At 38.3% G+C, this 27,049-nt stretch overlaps 1 protein-coding gene across 26 annotated transcripts in view; it reads left to right on the forward strand.

The window, feature by feature from the left end:
- The window catches only part of RUFY3 (RUN and FYVE domain containing 3), a 105,810-nt gene that overhangs the window by 66,389 nt on the left and 12,372 nt on the right, over positions 1-27,049 (forward strand). For 13 of the 26 annotated variants that reach the window (XR_005239122.2, XM_037994705.2, XM_037994707.2 and 10 more), the window contains 9 exons: positions 3,124-3,185; positions 4,824-4,889; positions 7,951-8,020; positions 12,960-13,052; positions 14,711-14,794; positions 19,072-19,239; positions 19,760-19,857; positions 24,054-24,173; positions 25,062-25,161. Coding sequence is in view for 18 of the 26 variants with exons in the window: in XM_037994705.2 (XP_037850633.1) it covers positions 3,124-3,185; positions 4,824-4,889; positions 7,951-8,020; positions 12,960-13,052; positions 14,711-14,794; positions 19,072-19,239; positions 19,760-19,857; positions 24,054-24,173; positions 25,062-25,161 (861 nt within the window). In the remaining 8 variants the exon portion in view is untranslated. Of the gene's footprint in view, positions 1-3,123; positions 3,186-4,823; positions 4,890-7,950; positions 8,021-12,959; positions 13,053-14,710; positions 14,795-19,071; positions 19,240-19,759; positions 19,858-21,481; positions 23,825-24,033; positions 25,163-27,049 lie in introns of those variants that run through there. The other 13 variants (XR_005239124.2, XR_012093353.1, XR_012093354.1 and 10 more) reach the window with 6 other exon arrangements.

The raw sequence follows: 27,049 nt of genomic DNA on the forward strand, positions 1-27,049 counted from the left end.
GGGACTACAGGCATGCACCACCACACCCGGCTAATTTTTGTATTTATAGTAGAGACGGGGTTTTGCCATGTTGCCCAGGCTGATCTCAAACTGGTGGCCTCAAGTGATCTCCCTGCCTTGGCTTCCAAAAGTGCTGGGATTACTGGCTGAGCCACCACGTCCAGCCTGCTGTTCCACTTATAGAGCATAGGCAGAGTAGATTTAGCATCATTCTTAAGGGCCCTAGAATTTTCAGAATGGTAAATGAGCACTGGCTTCAACTTAAAGTTACCAGCTACATTAGCCTCTAACGAGAGAGTCAGTCTGTCCTTTGTAGCTTTGAAGCCAGGCATTGACTTCTCATCTATAGCTATGAAAGTCCTAGGTGGCATTGTCTAATAGAAGGCTGTTTTGACTACAACTAAAATCTGTTGTTAAGTGTATCCACCTTCATCAATTATCTTAATTAGATATTCTGGATAACTTACTACAGCTTCTATTATTTACATCAACGCTTGCTGCTTCAACTTGTACCTTTATGTTATGGAGACAGTTTCTTTCCTTAAACTTCGTAAACCAGTCACTGCTAACTTCAGGCTTTTCCTCTGCAGCTTTTTTACTTCTCAATCTCCATAGAATTCAAGAGCATTAGGGCCTTGCTCTGAATTAGGTGTTGGCTTAAGGGAATATTGTGGCTGGTTTGATCTTCTATACAGACCACTCAAACTTTATTCCTTTCAGCAGTCAGGCTGTTTTGCTTTCTTGTCATTCATTTGTTCATTGGAGTAGCACTTAATTCCCTTCAAGAACTGTTCCTTTGCTTTCACAACCTGGCTGTTTGGCCCAAAAAGCCTACCTTTTGACCTGTCTTGGCTTCCAACATGCCTTCTTCACTGAGCTTTATTTTTTCTGGCTTTTGATTTAAAGTAAGAAATGTGCAATTCTTTCTTTCACTTGAACACTTAGTGGCCATTGCAGGGTTATTAACTGGCCTAATTTTGGTATTGTTGTATCTTAGGGAATAGGGAGGCCAAGGAGAAGGGAGAGAGATGGGGGAACGGCCAGTAAGTAGAGCAGTCAGAACACACACATTTATGGATTGCTTGCCATCTTATATGGGTGTAGTTCATGGAGCCCGAAAATAATGTTGATAGTAGCATCAAAGATCACTGATTACAGATTATCACAACAGATATAATAATAATGAAAGAGTTTGAAGTACTGTGGGAATTACCAAAATGTGAAACCCAGACATGAAGCAAGCACATGCTGTTGGAAAAATGGCACTACTAGACTTGCTAGACGCAGGGTTGCCACAAACCTTCAATTTGTAAAAAGTGCAATATCTGTGAAGCAAAGAGCAATAAAATGAGGTGTGTGTGTGTGTGTGTGTGTGTGTGTGTGTGTACTAAAATATATGCAGTTCACTCTTGAACACCAGAGTAAGGCACCACATGGTAGAAACATCCCATATAAGCCATGGTGCCCAGCCTATTATATATTTCATATGCTGTATTCTTACAATAAAGTAAGCTAGCGAAAAGAAAATGTTATAAGAAAATTATAAAGATGAGAAAATATATTTACTATTCATTTAAATGAATGAATTATCATAAAGGAACCAGATCATCATAAAGGTCCTTCACACTAACCAGGTTGACGAGGAGGAAGAGGAGGGGGTTGGTCTTGCTGTCTCAGGAGTGGCAGAGATGAAGGAAAACCTTTATTTTTTTCTGCCTGGATGACAGAGTGAGACTTTGTCTCAAAAATAAAATAAAATAATATAAATATAAATACATATTTTATATTGTATATATATAGTATATAAGTGGACTTGCACAGTTCAAAGTCTGTTGTTCAGGGATCAACTGGACAGTTGTCCTTCAGTATCCAAAGGAGATTGTTTCCAGGACCTCTGTGAATACCAACACTCACAATGCTCAAGCACCTTAAAGTCAGCCCTCTGTGTCCCTGGGTTTTAGGACTTGCTGATAAGGAGAGCCAACTGTACTAAAGGCCATTAAAGCATGGTAGTTAAGAGTAAAGGCTCTGAAGCTAACTGTCTAGTTTTGGATTCTGGCTTCCTCATTTTCTAGCTGAATATATTTTATAATTACTTAGTTTCTTGCTGTTTCAGATTTCTTGATGTAATGCAGTTAGAACAGGGCCTAGAATACATTAATTGCCCAATAAATAATATTTTCACTTTAATTACTTCTCACCCTTTCTGTATGAAATTCTATCACAAACTTCTGTTATGTTTTATTCTGGTAAAATAGAAAGGGAAGTACGATTTTCTTGGTGTGGATTTTTTTTTTTTTAGATGGAGTTTCGCTCTTGTTGCCCAGGCTGGAGTGCAATGGCGAGATCTCGGCTCACCACAACCTCCACCTCCCGGGTTCAAGCGATTCTCCTGCCTCAGCCTCCCGAGTAGCTGGAATTACAGGCGTGTGCCACCATGCCCAGCTAATTTTTGTATTTTTAGTAGAGATAGGGTTTCTCCATGTTGGTCAGTCTGGTCTCGAACTCCTGACCTCAGGTGATTCACCCGCCTCGGCCTCCCAAAGTGCTGAGATTACAGGCGTGAGCCACTGTGCCTGGCCTTTGGCGTGGATTTTTAAAAAGAAAGAAGCTAAATCATAAAATGGCAATCTTGAAAAATGAAGATGTGTACATCAATGAAAGTTTGGAGGAATAGACACCAAAATGTTAGCAATGGTCATCTATGGTGGTTGGGATTTAATATTACTTCCCCTTTTGTTTAGCTGTATTTTCTGAAACTTCTACAGGGGAAATGTGCTAATTTTTAAAAAGTTATTTCTAAAAATGAACAGGGATTCAGTAGCGGAATACCCGAAATAAGCAAAAGAGAAAGAAACTTTAGACCTTATTTATATTAAGTATTCCATTGACTATCTTAGTTGTGATCTGGTCTTCTAGTCTTATTGACATAATCTTGATACTTTACTTCCCACCCTTGTTAATTCTTGATTAAACTGAAAGTAAAACAGTAAATTTTTAATCATACATTCCTAATAAGTTTCAAGACTGTATTACTGTTTTGAGTGCCTAGAAGGAGATATTGTGTTATATCTTGTAAAGAATATCTAATTTTATATTAAAACCTGAAAATTCTCTCTGCAGGTTGGAGTTATAGATTTTTCAATGTATCTCAAGGACGGGAACAGCAGTAAAGGTACTGAAGGGTACGTACCAATAAAATTAGGTTTCTTTTCTCCTGATGTAGTATTTTTTTTTCCTTTGGTAGTATTTAAAGTTTACAACAATACTGTTTTAACAGACTTGCTGAAAGAATTTCTGCTCATATAGCTTTAATAAAGTCTTGCCAGAAATATCTAACTATTATGCCTACCACTAAACCCTAAAAGGGTTTTTTTGTTTGTTTGTTTAATGATTTTCCTGCTATGTGGTTCAGGGGCAAAGAAAATAAAAATTTTCTAAAGGATTCCAATTCTCCATATCTTATAGTAGGGTTTAAAAACGTCATTTTGACCAGAGGAGTTGCATTCTCAGTTTGCTTAAAATTGGCAATATGAAATATGCACCGTGAGGTTATGTAAAATGTTGACGTTAGGAGAAACTGAGTGAAGGTACGTGGGAACTCTGTACTGCCTTTATACCTCTTCCTGTAAATCTAAAATTATGTTAAACAGTTTAAAAATATTCATTAGGGTACTTAGTAATTAGAGATCAGAAGCACATCTATTCTCTTTATAAGTGTAGCCATTGAAAGCATAATTAGTCTGATGTTTTTGATTTTTGACACAGAGCTAAGATTGTCTCACTGTTCTTTTGGTAGTTGTATAAGTTTGGGGCCTTAATTTTATCTGTCAGCTGAAAAATCTGGCTGTTTATCTTTTGTCACTATAAATTAGTTGGTTGTAGTTGCCAACCTCCTTTATCCAGTTTTTTTTTCTCATGTAATAATAAACATTTGGGCCGGGTATGGTGGCGCATGCCTGTAATCCCAGCACTTTCGGAGGCCAGGGCAGCCAGATCACCTGAGATCAGGAGTTTGAGAGCAGCCCAGGAAACATGGTGAAACCCCATCTCTACAATAATATAAAAAAGAAAATGAGCCAGGCATGATGGCAGGTGCCTGTAATCCCAGCTATTTGGGAGGCTGAGGCGGGAGAATCACTTGAACTCAGAAGGCGGAGGTTGCAGTGAGCCGAGATCACACCATTGCACTCCAGCCTGGGTGACAGAACGGGACTCCGTCTTTAAAAAACCAAAACAAAACAAAAAATCCATATATATATAATATATATAAAATATTAAATATATATAAAATATTAAATATATATAATATATATAATATTAAATATATATAATAAACATTTGATCTTTATGAAAGCCTTTTTAACCATTCACTTTAAATGTTAAATAGCACTTACAGACAAATATTTAGCCCTTGAGAACAGCTATATTACATCAGAGTGAGCTTAATTCAAGTCCTATGACGATTGGAAATTGTTACTATTAAGTACTACTACTGAAGCTGAAAAACCTATTAACAAGAAAATTTTTATCCTTTAAATGCGTCTAATAGATTGCAACATCATACCTGTGACCTAAATTATTAATACTAAGGTTTGTAAGCTACAACAAGAGCTTTATTAGTGTGGGGTTTTGTCATTTTTAAACTTCTGACTCTTGTTAATATGTCAATAGGGTTTTACATCAAATCTGTCTTATGGTTCAGTGTATCTGTGCCACAATTTTTTTCTCATGTTTTATGAAAAAATGGGGTGAGGTGGGTTTGGGATCTTGGTATTTCTTATGTTATTTAGTTTATTTCTGTTTTCTTCCCCTTCCCCCAGAGACGGTCAGATTACTGCAATTCTGGACCAGAAGAACTATGTAGAAGAACTGAACAGACATTTAAAGTAAATAATGAATAAATGTATTACTTTACTGGGGAATTGTTGAAGGAGAAGGGAAGAGTAAGATGATGAGCAGTGAGGATAAATTCAGACAACGTTCAACAAATATTTGTAGAATTCCTGCTTGCCAGACACTGAGTTAGGCACTGGATAAATAAATGGCATTTAACAGTTTTGGTGACCTTTAGTGAAAGGCAGTATATAATGTTATATGTAATATAAAATAACAGTATATAATATTATGTACATAATTATAACTCTAGTGATTAAATACATAAATACATTCAGTTAAGAATTTTTAAATATGTGACATACAGTTGAAGTGGGTGGCTTTTTCAGTTGAGTAGATGTAGCTGCATATTTCAGGGCTGATCTTGTGTAAACCACTCCATTACATTAGTACCTTTAAATTAATATCATCCAGGTGTGGTGGCTCAAAACCTGTAGTCCCAACACTTTGGGAGGCCAAGGCGGGAGGATTGCTTGAGCTCAGAAGTTCAAGACGAGCTAGGGTAACATAACAAGACCTTGTCTCTATTAAAAAATTCAATAAAACTAGCTGGGTGTGCGCTTGTAATCCCAGCTACTTGTGGGGCTGAGGTGCGGGGATCACTTGAGCCTGGGAAGTTGAGGCTGCAGTGAACCCTGGTCTTGCCATTACACCCCAGCTTGGGTTACAGAGCCAGACCCTGCCTGGAAAAAAAAAAAAAAAAAAAGATACATACTTTGCTTCCCTGCATTTCTCATTTGTACATTGAATTAATAGCATTAATTTAATATATAAATTAAATTTCTTTGCCATTATTGCAGTTAATTCACCAAGTAGTCACAAAGTACAGTAGTTCCCGCTTATGTGCAGGGGATACATTCTAAGACTGCCAAAGGATATCTGAAACCACAGATAGTACCAAACCCTGTATATACTATGTTTTTTCCTATACATATATACCTATGTTTAAGTTTAATTTATAAATCAGGCAAAGTAGGAGATTAGCAACAATAATAAAATAAAACAATTTTAACAATAGACTATAATAAAAGTAATATGAATGTAGTGTCTGCCTCAAAATCAACACATCCTTTTATTTCCTTTTCATTGAACTTCTTCCTAGTTTTCTCAGGGTTTTTTCCCCCTTCAGTTTTCTGTATTTATATTTATTATTGTCCTTAAATGACTATGGCTATTCTATGTCTGAGCACAGTGAATAAAACATTAAAGTTTAATTAAAAATTAAAGAGGCCGGGCGCGGTGGCTCACGCCTGTAATTCCAGCACTTTGGGAGGCCCAGGCGGGTGGATCACGAGGTCAGGAGATCGAGACCATCCTGGCTAACATGGTGAAACCCCGTCTCTACTAAAAATAACAAAAAGATAGCCGGGCGCGGTGGCGGGCGCCTGTAGTCCCAGCTATTCAGGAGGCTGAAGCAGGAGAGTGGCGTGAACCCGGGAGGCGGAGCTTGCAGTAAGCCGAGATCGCGCCACTGCACTCCAGCCTGGGCGACAGAGCAAGACTCCGTCTCAAAACAAAACAAAACAAAGATTAAAGAAAGAGAAGGAACGAGAAAGAAAGCATTAGAAATACCAGTTTCAAGATTTTGTGCATTGAGAAATCATTATTTCCAAAAGATTTTCTAAGGGCCACTGTCCTTATGACAATTCAGTGTTGTATGTATGTTCACGGTTTTGTTTTTTTTTAATCTTAGGAGAAATAAAAATCCTTACTGGATAATCCTTATTTATGTGTGTTTTTTGAATATACTCAGACTTCCCTCTATTGTTTGTTTCATAGAGAGCACAAATCAGATTTGGATATCTTATCTGGGATTTAAACAAAATGTTTATACATGAGTCTATCAAAATCCTTATTTACATGTAAGAAAAAAATACATGCCCAGCTTTGCCCAAGAAAGTCCCAGAGGGAGAATAGTAGCTTATTGTACTATTCTTACCTATTTTTGAACCACAGCTGAGTGCAGGTAACTGAAACCACAGAAAGCAAAACTATAGATAAGAGTGGACCACTGTATTTTCAGAACTCTCCGGAACATAAAACAGTTTCCTCTCGCCTGAGGAGAGCTATCCAAAAGCTATTGGTATTCTCAAGTACTTTGATGTTCTTGTTATGTTAAGACTACTGAATAATTTTGAAGAATAATATATTCATTAATTATTATCTTGTTTGTAGTTCTCTTTTGAAAAATAGACATTTTTAATTTAAGTAAAACTTGTGATTATACTATCAGTAAAGTTTTAAGTAGTCTTGGTTCCACCTAGCAAATTCAAAACAATTTAAGTACATTTTCTCTGGAGACCAAGAACTAATATAATGACTTTAATGAACTATGGAGATGTTAGCCAAGCAAAGACATGGTTACAGTTCACAATGAAATATAAACAATGGCACTATTATTTACTCTTTCTATGCCTTAGTTTCTTTATCTGTAAATGAGAATACCTAACATAAAGGGTTGTTGAAAGGAATAAATGCAATAACGCAAATAACATAATTTAGAAGACGGTTTGGTGCATGTAAGCATTTAATTCTTATAGCCTGTTATTATCATATGTAGATAAACCTTAAAGTTTACTCTGTAGGGAATGAACTCTTTTATTTCATTGAATAAATACTTATTGAATTAAAACTCAAATGCCAAAGATACAGCAGTTAAAGCTGATAACGCCTTTTATAAGCTTAGAGGTCAAGATTTGTGAGCATTAAGGCCTGGTGCAGTGGCTCATGCCTGTAATCCCAGCACTCTGGGAGGCCAAGGCAGGTGGGTGACTTGAGGTCAGCAGTTTGAGACCTGCCTGGGCAACAGGGTGAAACCCCATCTCCACCAAAAAATACAAAAATTAGCTGGATTTGGTTGTGCATGCCTGTAATCTCGCACCACTGCGCTCCAGTTTCGGCGACACGACGAGACTGCGTCTAAAAAAGTAATAATAAAATAAAATTTAAAATTGTGAACATTAGACAGTGAAGGATAAGTGTGAAGCGTTTAAAAAGGAAGGTATGGGGTATTGTCTGTTTTTCAAAAGTGATACTTTTTTTTTCTCCTTATAGTGCTACCGTAAACAACCTTCAGGCAAAAGTAGATGCATTAGAAAAATCCAACACTAAACTGACAGAGGAGGTAAGTTTTGGAAATTCTTTGATTGACTTATAGAATTTAATATGCATTAGTAGAACTAATAATTTTTATGTAACCTTGGAAAGAAAGAACTTGACTTTTCAAAGAATATCAACTATAGGCCGGGCGCGGTGGCTCAAGCCTGTAATCCCAGCACTTTGGGAGGCCGAGACGGGCGGATCACGAGGTCAGGAGATCGAGACCATCCTGGCTAACACAGTGAAACCCCGTCTCCACTAAAAAATACAAAAAAAAACTAGCCGGGCGAGGTGGCGGGCGCCTGTAGTCCCAGCTACTCGGGAGGCTGAGGCAGGAGAATGGCGCAAACCCGGGAGGCGGAGCTTGCAGTGAGCTGAGATCCGGCCACTGCACTCCAGCCTGGGCAACAGCGCCAGACTCCCTCTCAAAAAAAAAAAAAAAAAAAAAAAAAATATCAACTATAGTACGTAACTCCTTTTTTCTTTTCTTTTTTTTTTTTTTTTGAGACGGAGTTTCGCTCTTGTTGCCCAGGCTGGAATGCAATGGCACGATCTTAGCTCACCGCAACCTGCGTCTCCTGGGTTCAAGCGATTTTCCTGCCTCAGCCTCCCGAGTAGCTGGGATTACAGGCATGTGCCACCACCCCTGCTAATTTTGTATTTTTCTAGTAGAGACGGGGTTTCTCCATGTTGGTCAGGCTGGTCTTGAACTCCTGACCTCAGGTGATCCACCCGCCTCAGCCTCCCAAAGTGCTGGGATTACAGGCGTGAGCCACCGCGCCCGGCCCATAACTCCTTATTCTGACTAGAATGGCCAGTTGGCTTATTGCGGGATCTCATTTACCCTATTAGACTGTGTAGGGGCATGTTGCCTGGTTAATGGCGTATCTTGGTTTCTTTTGTGTGCATGTTTTGTCTGGGCTAGCTTAGACTAAATGTTTAGCATATAGCATATTCATCATTTATTCATTCAGTGAACATTTCACACACTGTTTATGTGCAAGAGCTAGACAAATATTTTTATGTGCCAGACATTGATTTATGTTCCAAATTGGCAAACTCCCCACTCCCTTTGTCCTTGTTTTCTTCCTGGAACAGTTACATAGGTAAGGTAAAGAGTACTGGTCAGAAGATCTGTAATCCCTGCCTACAAATCATGCTTATGTAACTCATGTGCTCCTGAGTAAGTCAGTCACTTGACCTCCAAGGGACTCAGTTCCATCACTGGAAAATGAGTGTTTACAATATACTTCCTTTTCAGCCTCACAATTAACTCTGAAGATCAGATAAGAATATGAAAACCCTTAGAAAAGTCCCTAAAATAAGAACAGAAAAATAACCTCATGTTTTACTTCTAATAAAAAGATTTTTTTCCTTAACTTGCCAAAGCCTTAGCTACAGATATTTTTTATTTAAATAGCATTATATGTTTTTATGAAAAATACTAAATAACATTGTCCAGATGGCAAAGAGTTTACCTTCTTTATTTCTTTTTCTTTTTTTTTTTTTTTTCTGAAATAGGGTCTCACTCTGTTGTCCAGGCTGTAGTGCAGTGGCACAATGGCTCACTGCAAACCCTGCCCCTCAGGCTCAAGTGATCTCCCACCTTCAGCCTCCCAAGTAGCTGAGATCACAGGCATGCACCACCACACCTGGCTATTTTTAGTAGAGAGGGGGTCTTGCCATGTTGCCCAGGCTGGTCCTGAACTGCTGAGCGCAAGCCACCCGCCTGCCTCGACTTTCCAAAGTGCCAGAATTATAGGCATAGCCACTGCGCCTGGCCCACTTTCTTTATTTCTAATTGTAATGATGCCCTTACACCCCATGGGATGAATTTAGTTTAAATAAAATCAAATTGAAGCACTAGTCAGGAAGATGCTTTTAATCGGTTTCTCTTTAGAATGAACATTTTCATTATTATAGTTTTAAAATACCTTTTTTATTACTCAGCTCTGTGGCCTTCACTTCTGGACAAAAATTTTTAAATTTTATAAATCTTGAAAGGGTAATTTGTGCTTATGGTCCTTGGAATCTTATCATATAGACTTTTGGAATGTTCAGCGCAGACTTTTTACTGTTATTCTGTTGCTACTTTGTTGAATCTGTACAGCATAGCAATTAAGCATGCTCTGTAAAGTTAGGCTACTTGGGTTCATGTCCTGGCTTTGGCACTTGCTAGTTTTTGGGGGGTTTTTTGTTTTGTTTTTGTTTTTTGGTTTTGGTTTTTTGGTTTTTTGGTTTTTTGGTTTTTTTTTTTTTTTGAGATGGAGTATTGCTATGTCACCCAGGTTGGAGTGCAGCAGCGCCATCTCGGCTCACTTTAATCTCCGCCTCCTGGTTCAAGCAATTCTCCTGCCTTAGCCTCCCGAGTAGCCGGGACCACAGGCATGCACCACCACAGCTGGCTAATTTTTGTATTTTTGTAGAAACAGGTTTCACCAGGTTGGCCAGGCTGGTCTTGAGCTCCCGACCTCCGGTGATCCACCCACCTCGGCCTCCCAAACTGCTGGGATTACAGGCATGAGCCACCGCACCCAGCCACTTGCTAGTCTTCTAATCCTGGGCCAATTACTTAAGCTTCTATTCCTTGATTTACTTATTTGTAACATGGAAATAGCAATAATAACATTTTGTGAGATTGCTGTGTGAATGAAATGATTTAATACATGATTAGGGCTTAGAACAGCACCTAACACATCATAAGCACTCAATAAATATAGTTGTTAATTTTATTCTCTCAGTCATAAGACTTGCCTTCCTTAGAGTTATATTAATACTATTTATTCATTTACTTATTTATTTTACCAACAACACTTACTTTCTTAAAGAAAATATGCTGTAAGAAAGCAGATGGGATTAGTTATGTCTTTTCCCATTTCCGTTTTGGGTTTAAGAGAGCCAGTAAGGCCGGGCGCGGTGGCTCACGCCTGTAATCCCAGCACTTTGGGAGGCTGAGGCGGGCGGATCACAAGGTCAGGAGATCGAGACCACGGTGAAACCCCGTCTCTACTAAAAGTACAAAAAAAAAAAAAATTAGCCGGGCGCGGTTGTGGGCGCCTGTAGTCCCAGCTACTCGGGAGGCTGAGCCAGGAGAATGGCGGGAACCCGGGAGGCGGAGCTTGCAGTGAGCCGAGATCGCGCCACTGCACTCCAGCCTGGGCGACAGAGCGAGACTCCGTCTCAAAAAAAAAAAAAAGAGAGAGAGCCAGTAAGGCCAGGCACGGTGGCTCGCGCCTGTAATCCCAGCACTTTGGGACGTCAAGGTGGGTGGATCGCTTGAGGCCAGGATTCCAAGACCAGCCTGGGCAACATGGCGAAACCCCATCTCAAAAAAAAAAAAAAAAGGCCAGTCAGAAAGATAGCAGCCCTCTTTTCCCCTCCTGGGTGTTGAATCTGAATGACAGACTGAGAAGAATTAAGCAGATGCAGATATAAATATCCACTTCAGGCCGTGCATGGTGACTCACACCTGTAATCCCAGCCCTTTGGAAGCCAAGGCAGGAGGATCATTTAAGGCCAAGAGTTCAAGGTTAGCCTGGGAAACATAGTGAGACCCCATCTCTACACCAAAAAAATTAGCCGGGTGTTGTGGTGCACACTGTAGTCCCAGCTACTCGGGATGCTGAGGCGGGAGGATTGCTTGAGCCCAGGAGACCAACGCTGCAGTAGCCAAGATTGTGCCACCACACTCCAACCTGGGCAACAGAGGGAGACCCTGTCTCAAATAAATAAATAAATAGATAGATGGATAGATAAATAAATGTCTACTTCATTTTTGGTAAAGCTGAATTGGAAAACCTCCTGTGATCTGCAGCCATAAGCAGGTTGCCCAATAGTTTCTCTTAAATCAAGATTTTGGAACAACCTGCCTGAGGGCATACTTGGATCTAGAGAGGAGACCTACTTTCCCAGAATTGGTTTCTTGTACATTTTTAGGCCACAGGATCTGAGAGAGAACTGGGTTTTCAGGCCTGCCCCCAGAAAGCGTGAGCTTCTCTGTGCTTACCATGTTAGTACAGGAACTGAACAGAGCCTGAACCTATTGGTAGTGAGGAGACAATAATTGAGAATGAGACTAGCCTAGCTGAGAGGAGCCTGCTTGGTTATTCCTCCCAGCCTCCTGCAGGCACCTTCACATTCTCTGGGAGTTTAGTAGATGCAGAGAAGGAAAAAGTGTTTCCACCTTACTTTTTCCTTCTAAGAAAGAGATATAAATGTTCCCCATAGCAGTTTACTGCTAATAACATTACCTGATCTTTTTAGGTGTTGAAATGAAAACTCTCCTCAATGCTTAATGGGACTTTTAGCATGAGAACTTTGGAGTTCTTGTCTTTAATCTTTTAAGAAATCATCTATAAAAGATCTTATAGAAGGTTTGTCACATGGGTTCCATGGTGTGACAGGACCCCTTTATTAAACATTTTAGAAATAGACATTCTTAATAAATGTTTTTTTCCTTACTAAATATGTGTATATCTATAAGAACACCCTTGAGATCATCTTAAGGTTCAGTGGCTCACGTCTATAATCCTAGCATTTGGGAGGCCGAGGTGGGCAGATCTCTTGAAGCCAGAAGTTCAACACCAGCCTGGCCAACATGGTGAAACCTTGTCTCTACTAAAAATACAAAAATTGGCTGGGCATGGTGGTACATGCCTGTAGTCCCAGCTACTTGGGAGGCTAAGGCATGAGAATCACTTGAACCCAGGAGGCAGAGGTTACAGTGACCCGAGATCATGCCACTGCACTCCAGGCTGGGCAATAGAGCGAGGCCCTGTCTCAGAAAAAGAAAGAAAGAAAAATATTTCTCTTGAGTTCCTATAATAACATTTTTATTGGGTTATAGCTTGCTTGCTTTCTAAGAATATCCAAGCCCGAGAATTACATCCTAGCAGATTGTGAATTATCATATACTATGTTAATTTTAAAAACATAAAGGATTATTTTTAAAATTTTATCCACAGCTTGCAGTTGCAAACAACAGGATCATTACCTTACAAGAAGAAATGGAACGAGTTAAAGAGGAAAGTTCCTACATACTGGAATCCAATCGGAAGGTTAATCTTACTGGATTTATAAAATATTCATTGAGAGCATGTCAACTTGTTAGTGGTAAAGGGGAGTCTCTAAAGGACTATTTTAATCAGCTGGCCTGTATCAAGTACACTTTTTATTTAGACTCCATGCATGTGTGATGAAGGTTGTGGGAGGGTTATGTGCCTTTTCCTACAAGATGCTTCTTGGCTTCACAGCCACCTACATCTGTTTAGAGACTTCACAAAACAGTCTAATTCCGTTTCTTGTTTTTATGTACTAATGATTCATACAGTATTTAACATTTTGTTATGTTAAATATACTATTACTTTTACACCATGTTACTGTTTTATAAGAAGTGACACCTCATTTATATATCACTGGGAAAGAGCTACCATATAAATGTATTTTCTAAATAACTTAATTCCTTAAAGCACCAAACTTTTTATACATGTCATTTTCTAGATAACTTAATTCCTTAAAGCACCAAACTTTTTATACATGTCTGATTAGAATTTTGTAAACCTTTATGTTTTGTACAATTCCGAGCCTTCTTAATTAAGGACATAATTTAATACATTTAGCCCTTTATGATGACTGAGGTTCATAATTACCAACATTGACAATTCTCTGCTAAATTATAATAGTGCCACTTTAGGAGGCTATTGAAATTGATAGAGCTTCTGACACCTACACTTAAATATTCCCCGATTTCTGTGGATGGTTTTTTCCCCTATCTTTTTTGTATTCACTAGCATCTCTTACTTTTTATTGATGCTTAGTGTTGTTATCTCTAGGATGATCTCTCTACTTCCTTTTATCTTCATGCTTCTAATCTACTGTCCCTAGGAATTCAAATCCATAGTTATTAAAATTGTTCTCAAAGAGTTACTAGGCTCTGCGAGGGGACAAAAGCAGTTTTCCATGAGTAAAGTGATTGACTTTAATGCGTGGACTTCATGACTGCTCAGAATAATTTTTTTATGATCTGCTTGTTTTTATCTGTGATCTTGCTGGATAGTTGAAGATATGAGTTGTGAATTCTCTGAATGTATTAACATTTAAACCTATAGCCCCTGGGCTGGGTGCAGTGGCTCACGCCTGTAATCCCAGCACTTTGGGAGGCCAAGGAGGGCAGATCACTTGAGGTCGGGAGTTTGAGACCAGCCTGGCCAACATAGTGAAACCTCGTCTCTACCAAAAATACAAAAATTAGCCAGGCGTGGTGGCACACGCCTGTAATCCCAGCTACTCGGGAAGCTGAGACAGGAGAATCACTTGAACCCAGGAGGTGGAGGTTGCAGTGAGCAAAGATTGAGCCTCTGCACTCCAGCCTGGGCGACAGAGTGAGACTCCATCTCAAAAAAGAAAAAAGAAAAACCTATAACCCAACTCTTATTTTGAAATGAATACTATGTTGTTTTTAGAGGCTAATTTTTAAAACTTCTACCGTCTGGTTTGGTAACCTATTTTAGGATTTTAAATAAAGTGTCAGGAAACCCCCAATTCAGCTTAACCTTTAAAAATATACTAGACTTCTTCAATTTCTTTGTTGTGTTTGTTCATTATTATACCTGCTTCAGTATGATCTTTTTTTCTTACTAAGTAGCAGTGTTAGTGTCTATTAATTCTGTATAGATCAAATCCTTAAATATGTACAATGTTATTTATCTTTTCGAGGGTCCCAAGCAAGACAGAACTGCAGAAGGGCAAGCACTAAGTGAAGCAAGAAAGCATTTAAAAGAAGAGACACAATTACGATTGGTAAACTTTGCTTAATTTCTAATAGTTCAGGAATATATTAAAAGGTAACTGCCCACTTACACATTTTATCATACAAAGATTAGAAATATCAGTAGTGTTCTAAAAAACTATAGATCCTATAAAATGGTTTATCTCTTTTTAAACCACATTCCTTATCATATTTTCTCAATCATTTTCTGAGTATTCTCAACAATAAGATTTTGTTAATTTTTATTTTTTTGCTTTTGTAGTTTGTATTACAACAATATTAAGTATACAGAACCTACTTTTTTAAACTATGCAGTCTCAATCCTACCTAAGTCCTCATCCCTGCAAAGATTCTTGGAGTGGTGGCTCCTCTTTTCTTTACAAAGAATCGTTAATGTAGGATTACTCTATTTTATTTTTAGCTGTTATTTCTGATTTATTATGGTCTTAGATATAAATGGAAAACTTATCATCCAGTATTAGTCTTAAGATTTTTTAGAAATTAAAAAAAAATACACATAAATATATAGATAGAGAGTATATCACCTCACTCTAATCAGAATGGCAACTATCAAATTGAAAGATAAGTGTTGACAAGGATGTAGAGAAGGAGAACCTTTACACGCTGCTGGTGAAAATATAAATTAGCATAGCTACTATGTAAAACACTATGAAGGTTGTCTTAAAAAATTAAAAATCGGGCCAGACACAGTGGCTAACACCTGTAATCCCAGCACTTTGGGAGGCCGGGCAGATGGATCACATGAGGTCAGGAGTTCGAGATCAGCATGACCAGCATGGTGAAACCCTGTGTCTACTAAAAATACAAAAAAAAAAAAAAAAAAAAAAAAAGCCAGGCATGGTGGTATGCACCTGTAATCCCAGGTACTTGGGAGGCTGAGGCAGGAGAATTGCTTGAACCTGGGAGGCGGAGGCTGCAGTGAGCCAAGATTGTATCCCTGCACTCCATCCTGGGTGACAGAGCCAGATTCTGTCTCAAAAAATAAAAAATTAATTAATTAAAAATCAGTCTAGCATATGATCCAGCAATCCCACTACTGGGTATATATCCAAAGGAAATGAAATCAGTATGTCAAAGAGAATCTGCACTCCTATGTTTATTGCAGCATTATTCACAGTAGCCAAGATATGGCATCAACCTAAGTGTTCATCAACACGTGAATGGATAAAGAAAGCATGGTACATAAACACAATGTGATGCTATTCAGCGATAAAAAAGAATGAAATCCTGTCATTTGTGGCAACATGGGTGAACCTAGAGGACGTTATGTGAAGTGTAATAAGCTAAACACAGAAAGAGAAATGCCATATGATAACACTCATGTGGAATCTAAAACGTTCTCATAAAAGTAGAGAGTAAGGTGGTGGTTACTAGGGGGAGAGGAAGCAAGGGATAGTAAGAGATTGGTCAACAGGTACAAAGCTATAGTTAGATAGGAGGAATAAGTTCTGGTCCTCTGTTGCATAGTGTGTGGTAGAGTTAACATTAATATACATTTTAAAATAGTTAGAAGAAAGGTTTGTTGTTATTGTTGTTTTTATTGATGCATAATAGATATACATAGTTCCAGGGTACATATGATAATTTAATATACTCATGTAATTTGTAAAGACCAAATCAGTGTTCTCGAGATACCCATCACCTTAAATATTCATCTTTTCTTTATGCTGGAAAGAAAAGAGACTTTTGAATATTCTCATCACAAAGAAATGATAAATGTTTAAGATGATAGATACGTTCGTTTCTCTGATTTGGTCATTACACAATTTTTATATTATCGAAACATCATGTTCTACACCATAAATTACTATGTGTCAATCATACTTTTTTAAAAAAGAATTTATAATAAGGGATACTGTTCCTATACTAGATTTTCTCCAGGTGCTAGTGTTATTATATTAATAACCCCTGGTTTTCACATATTAACTCTTCTTGGAGTTTAGATAGTGTGACAAACACAAGGAACTCCCCAGAAAGTCTTTAAGAATAAAGAGGAGCCTGAAAGTAAGGAGTGACTTAACTTGTACTAAGAAATTATTACAGGCCAAGCGCCATGGCTCACACCTGTAATCCCAGCATTTTGGGAGGATCACTTGATCTCAGGAGTTCGAGACCAGCCTGGGCAACATAGGGAGACCCTATCTCTACAAAAATTACAAAATTAACCATGCTTGGTGGTGCATGCCTGTATTCCCAGTTACTTGGGAAGCTGAGGAGGGAGATCACCTGAGCCCAAGGAAGTTAAGGCTGCAGTGAGCTGAGATTGCACCACTACACTCTAGCCTGTGTGACAGAGGGAGACCCTGTCTCAAAAATATATATATGTTACAAATTGACAGAATATAACAGAATTTTAGATTTATTTATTTATTTTTTATTTATTTTTTTTTTTTTGAGATGGAGTCTTGCTCTGTTGCCCAGGCTGGAGTGTAGTGGTGCAATCTCAGCTCACTGCAACCTCCACCTCCCGGGTTCAAGAGATTCTCCTGCCTCAGCCTCCTAAATAGCTGGGATTACAGGCGCCTGCCACCACACCCAGCTCATTTTTATATTTTTAGTAGAGACGGGATTTCACCACATTGGCCAGGCTTGTCTCAAACTCCTGACCTTGTGATCCACTCACCTCGGACTTCCAAAGTGCTGGGATTACAGGTGTGAGCCATTGCACCTGGCCAGAATTTCAGATTTTTTGAAAGCAAAGTGGTATTATTTTAACATCCTTAAAATACTTAGCGTTTGCCTTCTATGTGTTTGTGACTGAGATCTGAAAATGTAATACTTTTCATAAGAAAGGTCGCAGAAATAATACATGTCAGCATTTTAAGAAGGGATATGATTCGTTTTCTATAATGCTAATCATGTAAAACGAGAATCTCAGTGAAGTGGCACATAATAAAAATCTTAAAATTTCTCATATCCTGGCTGGGCACGGTGGCTCAAGCCTGTAATCCCAGCACTTTGGGAGGCCGAGACGGGCAGATCACGAGGTCAGGCGATCGAGACCATCCTGGCTAACACGGTGAAACCCCATCTCTACTAAAAAATACAAAAAAACTAGCCGGGCGAGGTGGCGGGCGCCTGTAGTCCCGGCTACTCAGGAGGCTGAGGAAAGAGAATGGCCTAAACCCGGGAGACGGAGCTTGCAGTGAGCTGAGATCCGGCCACTGCACTCCAGCCTGGGCAACAGAGCGAGACTTTTGTCTCAAAAAAAAAAAAAAAAAATTCATATCCTTTTATCACAGTAAGACAAATGTTAAGAAGGAAGGAAACTAAGAAAGTAGGCGAGGTCCTAGGTGAGCCCAAGGCACAAGGCAGATGCAGAAGATCCTCATGTCTTTGTGTCTTTGATCACTCAAATAATGTTGCAGTAATAATGGTTGAGACAAAAAGAGGTATCATGTTAAGTAAACTAAAAATTCTGTTAGCAGCTGAGCGCAGTGGCTCACGCCTGTAATCCCAGCACTTTGGGAGGCTGAGGCAGGCGGATCACGAGGTCAGGAATTTGAGACCAGCCTGATCAACATGGTGAAACCCTGTCTCTACTAAAAATACAAAAAATTAGCCGAGTGTGGTGGCGCACACCCATAGTCCCAGCTACTCAGGAGGCTGAGGCAGAAGAATCGCTTGAACCCGGGAGGTGGAGGTTGCAGTGAGCCAAGATCGAGGCGGTGCACTCCAGCCTGGGCGACAGAGCTAGACTTCATCTCAAAAAAAAAAAAAATTTCTGTTAGCCTCTTAACCATACTAGTCATCCTCAGTAATTGCGATGTTACCCCAGGGACCCAGATGGTCCTCTGGGTTCCCTGGGCTCTTGAATATATCAACAACATTCACATTTAGGAGGATTGCAACTGCTTCATTTTGTGCTGACTACTGTAATCCTATATGTATATTTCTATAATAAGATATGACCATCAGTTGTCTTAAGGTCTAATGAAGTGTCTCAAATATGTGTATGTTTTAGACATATTAAATAGCACTACCTTTGGCTTAGCAGGTTTTTCAGATTTGTACATTATTATAAATGTTATTATAAATGTTATTATAAACATTATAAATGTTATTATAAATGTTATTATAAACATTATTATAAATGTTATTGTGTATTCTAATTATTGTTCATTATCAATTAATTATTGTTAATGTTTCTGAAAATGAATGATAGCTTAAGCTGTTTTGCTAGAATATTTGACCTGAGAGTTTTGGTATACTTTTTCCTGTGAAATATTATGGTTTGTACTTAGTTGAAGAAACAGAGTGTAAGCAATTTACTTACCTTTGGGGGCAGGATGTTGAAAAAGAGCTGGAGATGCAGATCAGCATGAGGCAGGAGATGGAATTGGCTATGAAGATGCTGGAGAAGGATGTCTGTGAGAAGCAGGATGCCCTGGTATCTCTTCGGCAGCAGCTGGATGACCTCAGAGCTCTCAAGCACGAACTTGCCTTTAAGTTGCAGGTAGGGGAAGTATGAGGAATAGACTCACTGGCTTTCTAAAATCCTGGGGCTCCCCTTCTTCCATCTTATCCTCCAGAATCACACTTTAATTACAAGAGGAAAGAATCACGTCTCATTTTAATGCTAGCTGCCAATAAACTACTTTCAGAATCAGACCGTCATGGGATCCTGTATTGCTGTTATAGAAAACCATGACCACTTTTCACATTATACGAGGGTGAGGATCTCTTTTATCCTATAGTATAATTTATATTCTGCAGTCTACTATGCCAGCTGAGTTACATATTCTATTAGCTTTTACACTGGAAAGTGATACATTGATGAACTATTACTGTGATAACACTACAAATAACAGTACTAACTTTAGATAAATTGCTTTTATTTCCATTTGAGGATTAACCGATACCGAAATATATGAACATTTCTGTTTTCCCACTTACCGTTAGATTCAAAAGGCATGTGTGGTTGTAATTTTAGGATTTATGTTATACAGGTTGTTTATCATTATTTTCCATAACAGAGTTCAGACTTAGGAGTAAAACAGAAAAGTGAACTAAACAGTCGCTTGGAAGAGAAGACTAATCAGATGGCTGCTACCATTAAACAACTTGAACAAAGGTAAAAGTCCTGGTTCTTTAATGAAACACTTTGGGTTGTCAGTGCTGATAGTGAAGAGAATGTGCTGTACATTTGCAAATAGAAAATATATGAAATTCTTCCAAATTAGCATAAGACATTCTGGTAGAAAAAAAGCCAATTAAATATTATGTGTGTTTTCTAAGGTATGACTGAAATGTTTTTAGGAAATGTCAGTTACTTGACTAGCCTTAAAAAAAAAAAAAGGAAAGGTCAACCTTTGATGACTGTTTTGAACATCAGAACTCTTAACCCTTATCAGAATCAGGTGTTAGGGGAAGGATACTTAAAAGCATGAAAGGACTCTTAAATATATGTATGTAATTCTGTGATTTTATTGTTCATCACTAAAGTCTTTGAATACTTGGATGCTGGGGTATATAGAGGCAGTGAGAGATAGGTGTCCTCCAAGGATCTATTCTGGATCTTTCCCTTCTTTAACCCTTTTCTCTTTATCTCCCTTTTCTTTCTCCTGGGTAGTTCTGTAGCTTCCACTGTCACCTCCAGTGTGTTTCCCCAGCTTTTACCTGCATCTGGAGACCAGTCTTGAGTTTTCATCCTTTGGGCAGCTATCTTTCACCAGTATCTACAATTTAGTCTGCCCAAAGCACATCTTCTTCCTATGCTACTCTCTTTCTCTGTTTGTGTGAAACCACCATTTTCTGTCTGGCAGCTCAGCAGCCAAGAGAAATGGCTGAGTCTTCAAGATTGAATGTGGCATGGCACCCAAGGTCATTTGATATTTCTACCTTCAACACCTGTTCGTCACCCTTCTTGCACTTGAGCAAAACTAAACTACTGGTCCCTGGACGTACTTCCCAGTTTTCTCATTCATTTCTTTCCCAATAGTTCCACCAGTTAGAAATGTCCTAATTCTTCCCACTCCCTTATTCATTTTTAAGTTTAGGCTCAAATGCCACCTCCCCAGAGTTTCCTCTGATACCTCTTTGCAGCTAGAAATGATCTGTCTTTCTGGGAATTCCCATAGCTTCATATTCATATTTATCTATACTGTTTATGGCTCTTCTCACTGTCTACTTTACCTTTTAACCCTTTATATATGTGTCCTCCGATGCGAGCGTAAGCTCCCTGAGATTAGTTAACTAATCTTTTGAGTTCCTTCATTAGATCTGTCACAGTGCTTTGAATATATAAGGATTCATTCAGTAGATATATGAATGAGTGGATTAATGGGTGACTTCTTATATTCAGATGATTCTTAACTAGTAAGGGTCCTGAACAGCAATGCATATTAATGTTTACTCAAAACCTAATGGCAAATTTGTAAATAAGCCTGAAACCTCTTATACAGCCAAATAAAAATGTATCAGTCTTACCTAGGAAAGACGGTTATATACTTGCTCGTACATAGTTATATGTTTATGATTTAACAAAATGATTTTACTGTTCATAAATTGTGCTTTTGAAGTGAAATGTATCAAATTCATTTTCAATGATGCTTTGACTTGGAATTTAAAGCAAACAGAAAGAAATAATGACATCTCTTTGAATATTAAGCTGACCTATTCTCTTACTATTTTTGTGTTTCCTGTTTATCCATTTTCTCATTCCCCTTTCACTTCATTGTCATTTTTATTTTATTTAGTGAAAAGGATTTGGTGAAACAGGCAAAGACCTTAAATAGTGCAGCAAATAAACTGATCCCAAAACATCATTAGGCATTTTTCAGTTGGCACGTCGCAAGTCTGATATCACAACTTAATTGTAAAAGGAAGAAATCTGAAAGCTATTACATTTAAGCTCTGATTCCCTATAAAATGTCACCAAAAAGTTGACTTTGAATTTGTTGGACTTTTAAAAAACCATTTGGAGATGTAGGTTGGGTGTTTTTCTTAATGTTTTCTCCCCAGGGTTAGAAAAATTGGTATAAGTTCCTAACTAAAAGCTGAGTAAACTTTGAGAAATTATTTCTGAGTTGACCAATAAATAAAAATACCACTTTTTTGAAAAAGCCTAGGGAATTGAAGCTCTGTACATATATTAATGATGCCTTTACAACCCAGTCGTTGATAATATCAGATTCTCGGTGCATTGTTCATGTCTGTATCTGCAAGCCTGTTCTGCCATTGCAGTGTAATGAACTAGAGGTAACTACCACATGAACTCAGACTCTTCTAAAATAGTGCTGTGTCTCTTAGACCATGACCCCTTTTCACTTTTGTTATGTAGGTTTAATCCCCAAGACAAGGATAGTACTTAGTATTTCACTTTCACTACACTTCTATTCTCAGTAACCAAGATTGCTTGCAACTTTTTTTGCCTTAGTGACTTTTGAAAAAAAAAAAAGAAAGAAAAAACAGCATCCTTATATTTCTTTAAAATATACAGAGATGAAGTTAGTAATTAGGTAACTTATGATAACATAATAATGTGGACGCTTGGGGAAACCCTCCTTATGTTTGTCATCTTCTACCTCTGCCATTTTCCTGCAGTTCCGCTTCCTACTTAGGCAGTTCAGAGAGAATGATTCTAATAGAAACACTCCTGTCGTATTAAAAAAAATGATGCAGTACCCATTTTTCATATCCTGCTTTTCTTATTGGAATAAAAAGGACAGGGTATAGACATGAATGTTGATATTCTGCCTGACCTGTCATTTCTTACCTGGAAACATTTACTTAAAAGTTTCTGTTACTTTTTGTTCAGATGGAGGTTTGCTAAAGGTTCTGGGAAGCTAATAATTGAATTATTAGAAAAACATTTCAGAATAGGAAATAAATGATAAACTTATATTCTTTATTATTATTTAGTACAAAAATACAGATTCCCAGTAGATATCCACAAGCAATATTAGCAGGGCTTCTATCTATAAGTGACCACAAACTAACCCTCTCTAGGCTTTAACATTGTAAATAATCCTATAAATACTTTAATTTTTAAGATGATTTTTGATTTGAAAAGATGGGCTTTACATAAGCCTTCATTCCTTCAAAAGGTCCTAACAAAATATTTGGGGTTTTTTCTCTCTTTTTTTTTTCTTTCTGGTATGCTTTGCAGCATTTCAGCTGCTTAGGTGGGGACACAGATAACCCCTTCGCTTCCAGCTCTTAAAATTCTTTATCTTTTTCTTGGCAAAACCAGAATTAAGAGTGTACGATGGATTCCATGTGTGCTTATATAGGTCCCTGCACAGATTGGACTTGAACCAAAATCAAGTCAAAGAACATATGTTTAGACCAACTTTATGGAAGTGGAAGATCCTGTGCTCTCGAACTTATTTTAATTCTTATAATTTGCACCTATATAAACAAAGCTCCTACTATATTCTTCTCTTCATCATCCTTTTGTGGTGATGGGTTGCCTTTTCTGTGAGCATTTGGAAGGAGTGATCAAATGCCAAAATTAAACTTTCTAAAACCTACACATAGCATGCTTTTAAATTCTATTATATAAAGCCCCAAGTGTTTTACCTTCTAAAACATGCTTCTGTATAGGTGCAAAGTTATAAGATATTTAGAAGGAAACATCGATCAGAATCTTCTGGAGAATATGGTCAGAGTCTTAAACAGGCCCAGTGCTGAGTTCTTTGTCCACTTAGTCACACGTCTTTTGTGGGAATGGGAAAGGAAGGAGACAGCCAAATTCTGACAAAGACTTTTCCTTATAGAATAACCCAAAGCCTGGGTGAGGGTTGATATATAATGTCCCATGATTTAATATATGTGGTTTGGGGGAAAGGACAAGAAAAAACTATAATTCCACATATAAGAAGGTAGTTGCCCGTTTACAAGTTCCAGTTATGTGTGTAAGACAGAAAAATTAAGTACCAAACCTATTAGGAAATTTTTTTTTAAAGTGGATTTAACTTAAATTACTGTGTACTTGAGGTTGGCTTTGGATATGGATTTTCTAAAAAGTGATGTTTTATTGTTTATCATCTAATGGCTGTAAACTGTAGTACTAGAATAAAAAAAAAAATGGAAAATCAGCTTTTCCTCTGCCTGGTTCACCTTCATCTTACTTTTCTTTAGAATTTGTTTCTTTTCCATCTTTCCCCCCCCCCATAATTTCTTTACCTGTGTCCTGCAAAGTTTTTTTCCTCTCTCTGTCTCTCTGTGCATTCTTCCTTGGGTTATTTTATGTTGTGTTGTGAACTTGGTCTTTCTCCCCACCATGGCTTTTGTTTTTTATCACAAGTTCATGTGGCTCACATCCAGATTGCGCCAGGCTGAGCGAAGCCGCCAGTCTGCTGAGTTGGACAACCGGCTCTTCAAACAGGACTTTGGAGACAAGATCAACAGTCTGCAGCTGGAAGTCGAGGAGCTCACCAGGCAGCGGTGAAGAGGGGGCAGCTTGAGCCGACAGGGTGGTCATGGGTAATTCTTAGAGTAGACAGCAAGAAGAGGGGTCTCATGACTTACAGCCAGGTTGGCTCTGTCTTTGCAATGTCCTTTCTCTGGAATTGGAATTCAGAAAGCTTCACGTACTTCAACATTCCCCAAATCCGATCAACATGCTTTGTGATCAAAGAATTAGAAAATTAGAGCCCAAGATCCCAGATAAATAGTAATTATTAGCCAAAATAACACTAATAATAATATATAATATTTCCTGAATTCTTACTGTGTGCCAGATACTTTACAAAGCACTTCACATGCAAACTCTCCTAATATCTTCATATCAACCCTATTAGCGATATTATTGCCTCCACTTTCAGATTAAAGTAGAGTTTAAGGCTGGGCACAGTGGCTCATGCCTGTAATCCCAGCACTTTGGGAGGCCAAGGCAGGTGTATCACCTGAGGTCAGGAGTTCCAGACCAGCCTGGCCAAGATGATGAAACCCCATCTCTACTAAAAATACAAAAATTCGCCAGACATGGTGGTGGGTGCCGGTAATCCCAGCTACTCGGGAGATTGAGGCAGGAGAATTGCTTGAACCTGGAAAACGGAGGTTACAGTGACCAGAGATCATGCCACTGCACTCCAGCCTGGGGGACAGAACAAGACTCCGTCTCAAAAAAAAGTAGAGATTAGAGATGTTAAATGTGTCCAGATTCACATAGTTAAGCTTAGAAGTGGCAGCATTATCATTTAAAAACCTGTCTCTCTGACAACAAGCCCTTAACTTAATTACTGCACTTTAAAACAAGGGGTTGGCATTCTTTAGAGAATATGTCTGTATAGAATTCCCATTTTTCATCCTTTTCCTCTCCAACTTACTCAGGAACCAGCTTGAGTTAGAACTAAAACAGGAAAAAGAAAGAAGATTACAAAACGACAGGAGCATCCCAGGAAGGGGTTCCCAGAAACCAGAATCCAAGATGGTAATATTTGCTATTCCCTTGTTCTTTTACTTAATTTCAGTTTAAATTTTAGAGGCTACCTTGATAGGCCTGTCAGTTTTCCTTTACAGATCACATACTTAGTGACTGTGTCCTTAAGTATATGGATAGCAAACCAGTAATTGTGTGAACAGATGAAAGCTTGATTCTGGGTCTGCCTCTAGGATACTTTCTCTAACTTGATTTCATTTGGAAAGGGGGATTTTAATAATCACAGGGACCCTGTTTCCCTTTTAATAATTTTTTAAGTAAGATTATTTTGATGTCTTAACAAAAATATATGTTTCTTGGATTTCTGCTAAATAATAATTTTAATAAAATAGTATAATAATCCCTCTCCAACCCTGAATTCCCCTTTAACAGAATTTTCCACAATGTGGATTTGCTTCTGTATATCTTTTTCAAATCATGAGGATTTCACTTTGAGTATCCTTAAGGAAATTCTCATGGGAATAATTAGAGCGGGAACTAGGCTTCAGGAAGGGAAGGTAATATAGAATAAAGAGCAAAAGTAGAAATTTCCACATAATAATCTTAGAAGGAGAGATCTACAGTGGTGAAGGAGCTAAAATTGGGTAAAAGCATCTCTGGGGCCCAGGAAATAATGAAATCAGAAAAACATGAAATAACTTTTACTGTGACAAACAGTGAAAAAATTGCCTCCTGTGTATACTTATTATTCAAGGGGACTTCAAAAAGATCTTGGGAAATGGAATTAAAAGGTAAAAATATATAAACTTTATTTCTCAACCTAAGTTCCATCAAGGTCAAGAGACTTTTGTAAGTGATGATACCAGTCATGTAGGCCATCCCTGAAGAACTGAGGCTCCTAGGAATTGAACCATATCAATATAATCTTTTCACATTATTAACTGAAGAAAAATTGGTGCCCTTTAATGATGTTTTAAGATTAGGAAACAGAAATCAGAAGAGCCAACTCAGGACTGTAAAGTGGATGCCTAGTGATTTCCCATTGTAACTCACAGAATTGCCCTTGTTTGATGAGAGGAATGAGTTAGGAGCATATTTCTGGTGGGATAGGACTCTCTGTTGAAGCTTTCCTGGGCATTTTTATGCTAAAGCGTTGGCTGACTTTCTCAAAACAGACTCACAAGTATTAGCCGAGTGTGGTGGCATGTGCCTCTAGTCTCTAGTCCCAGCTACTTGGGAGGTTGAGGCACGAGAATCACTTGAACCTGGGAGGTGGAGGTTGCAGTGAGTCAAGATCACACCACTGCACTCCAGCCTGGGTGACAGAGCAAGACTCTGTCTCAAAAAAAAAAAAAAAAATTAAAAACACTTTCACAATAAGCAGATGTTGGCATTCTCTGGCCTTCCAGAAAGTCAACAAGCAAAGTGCCTTCAGCATCCCTAAAAATTGTTGCCATGACCTTTGCTCTTGACCTGTCTGCTTTTGCTTTTATTGCACCACTTCCACCTCTTCATAGCCATTGCTTTGATTGTGCTTTGTCTTCAGGATTGTACTATGAAGTTGTTACATCTCCTGTTATAATTTCTCAAACAAATGCTTCAGGTTCTTGATCCCAGTTGTTTATAATTTCCATTGAAAGCTATACTTTTGTCTGCAGCTGATATGGGCACAACAGTTTTGGCACCCATCAAGTAGAAAGTTTACCCGACTTTAATTTTTCAGCCAGAATTGTATAAGCCAAACCAGTTGAGATATCTGTGGTATTGGCTGTTGTTTCTACTGTTAATCATTGTTCCTCTTTAATTAGAGCATGAATAAGATCCTCACAAATTGATGTGGATAGTCTGCTACTGCAGACTTCATCTTCAACATCCTCTGGCCCCTTCTTAAAATGAGTTATCGTTTTGTAAACTGCTGATTTCTTTGGGGCATTGTCCC

Source organism: Chlorocebus sabaeus, chromosome 7, assembly GCF_047675955.1.
Source record: "Chlorocebus sabaeus isolate Y175 chromosome 7, mChlSab1.0.hap1, whole genome shotgun sequence".
NCBI classification, from domain to species: domain Eukaryota; kingdom Metazoa; phylum Chordata; class Mammalia; order Primates; family Cercopithecidae; genus Chlorocebus; species Chlorocebus sabaeus.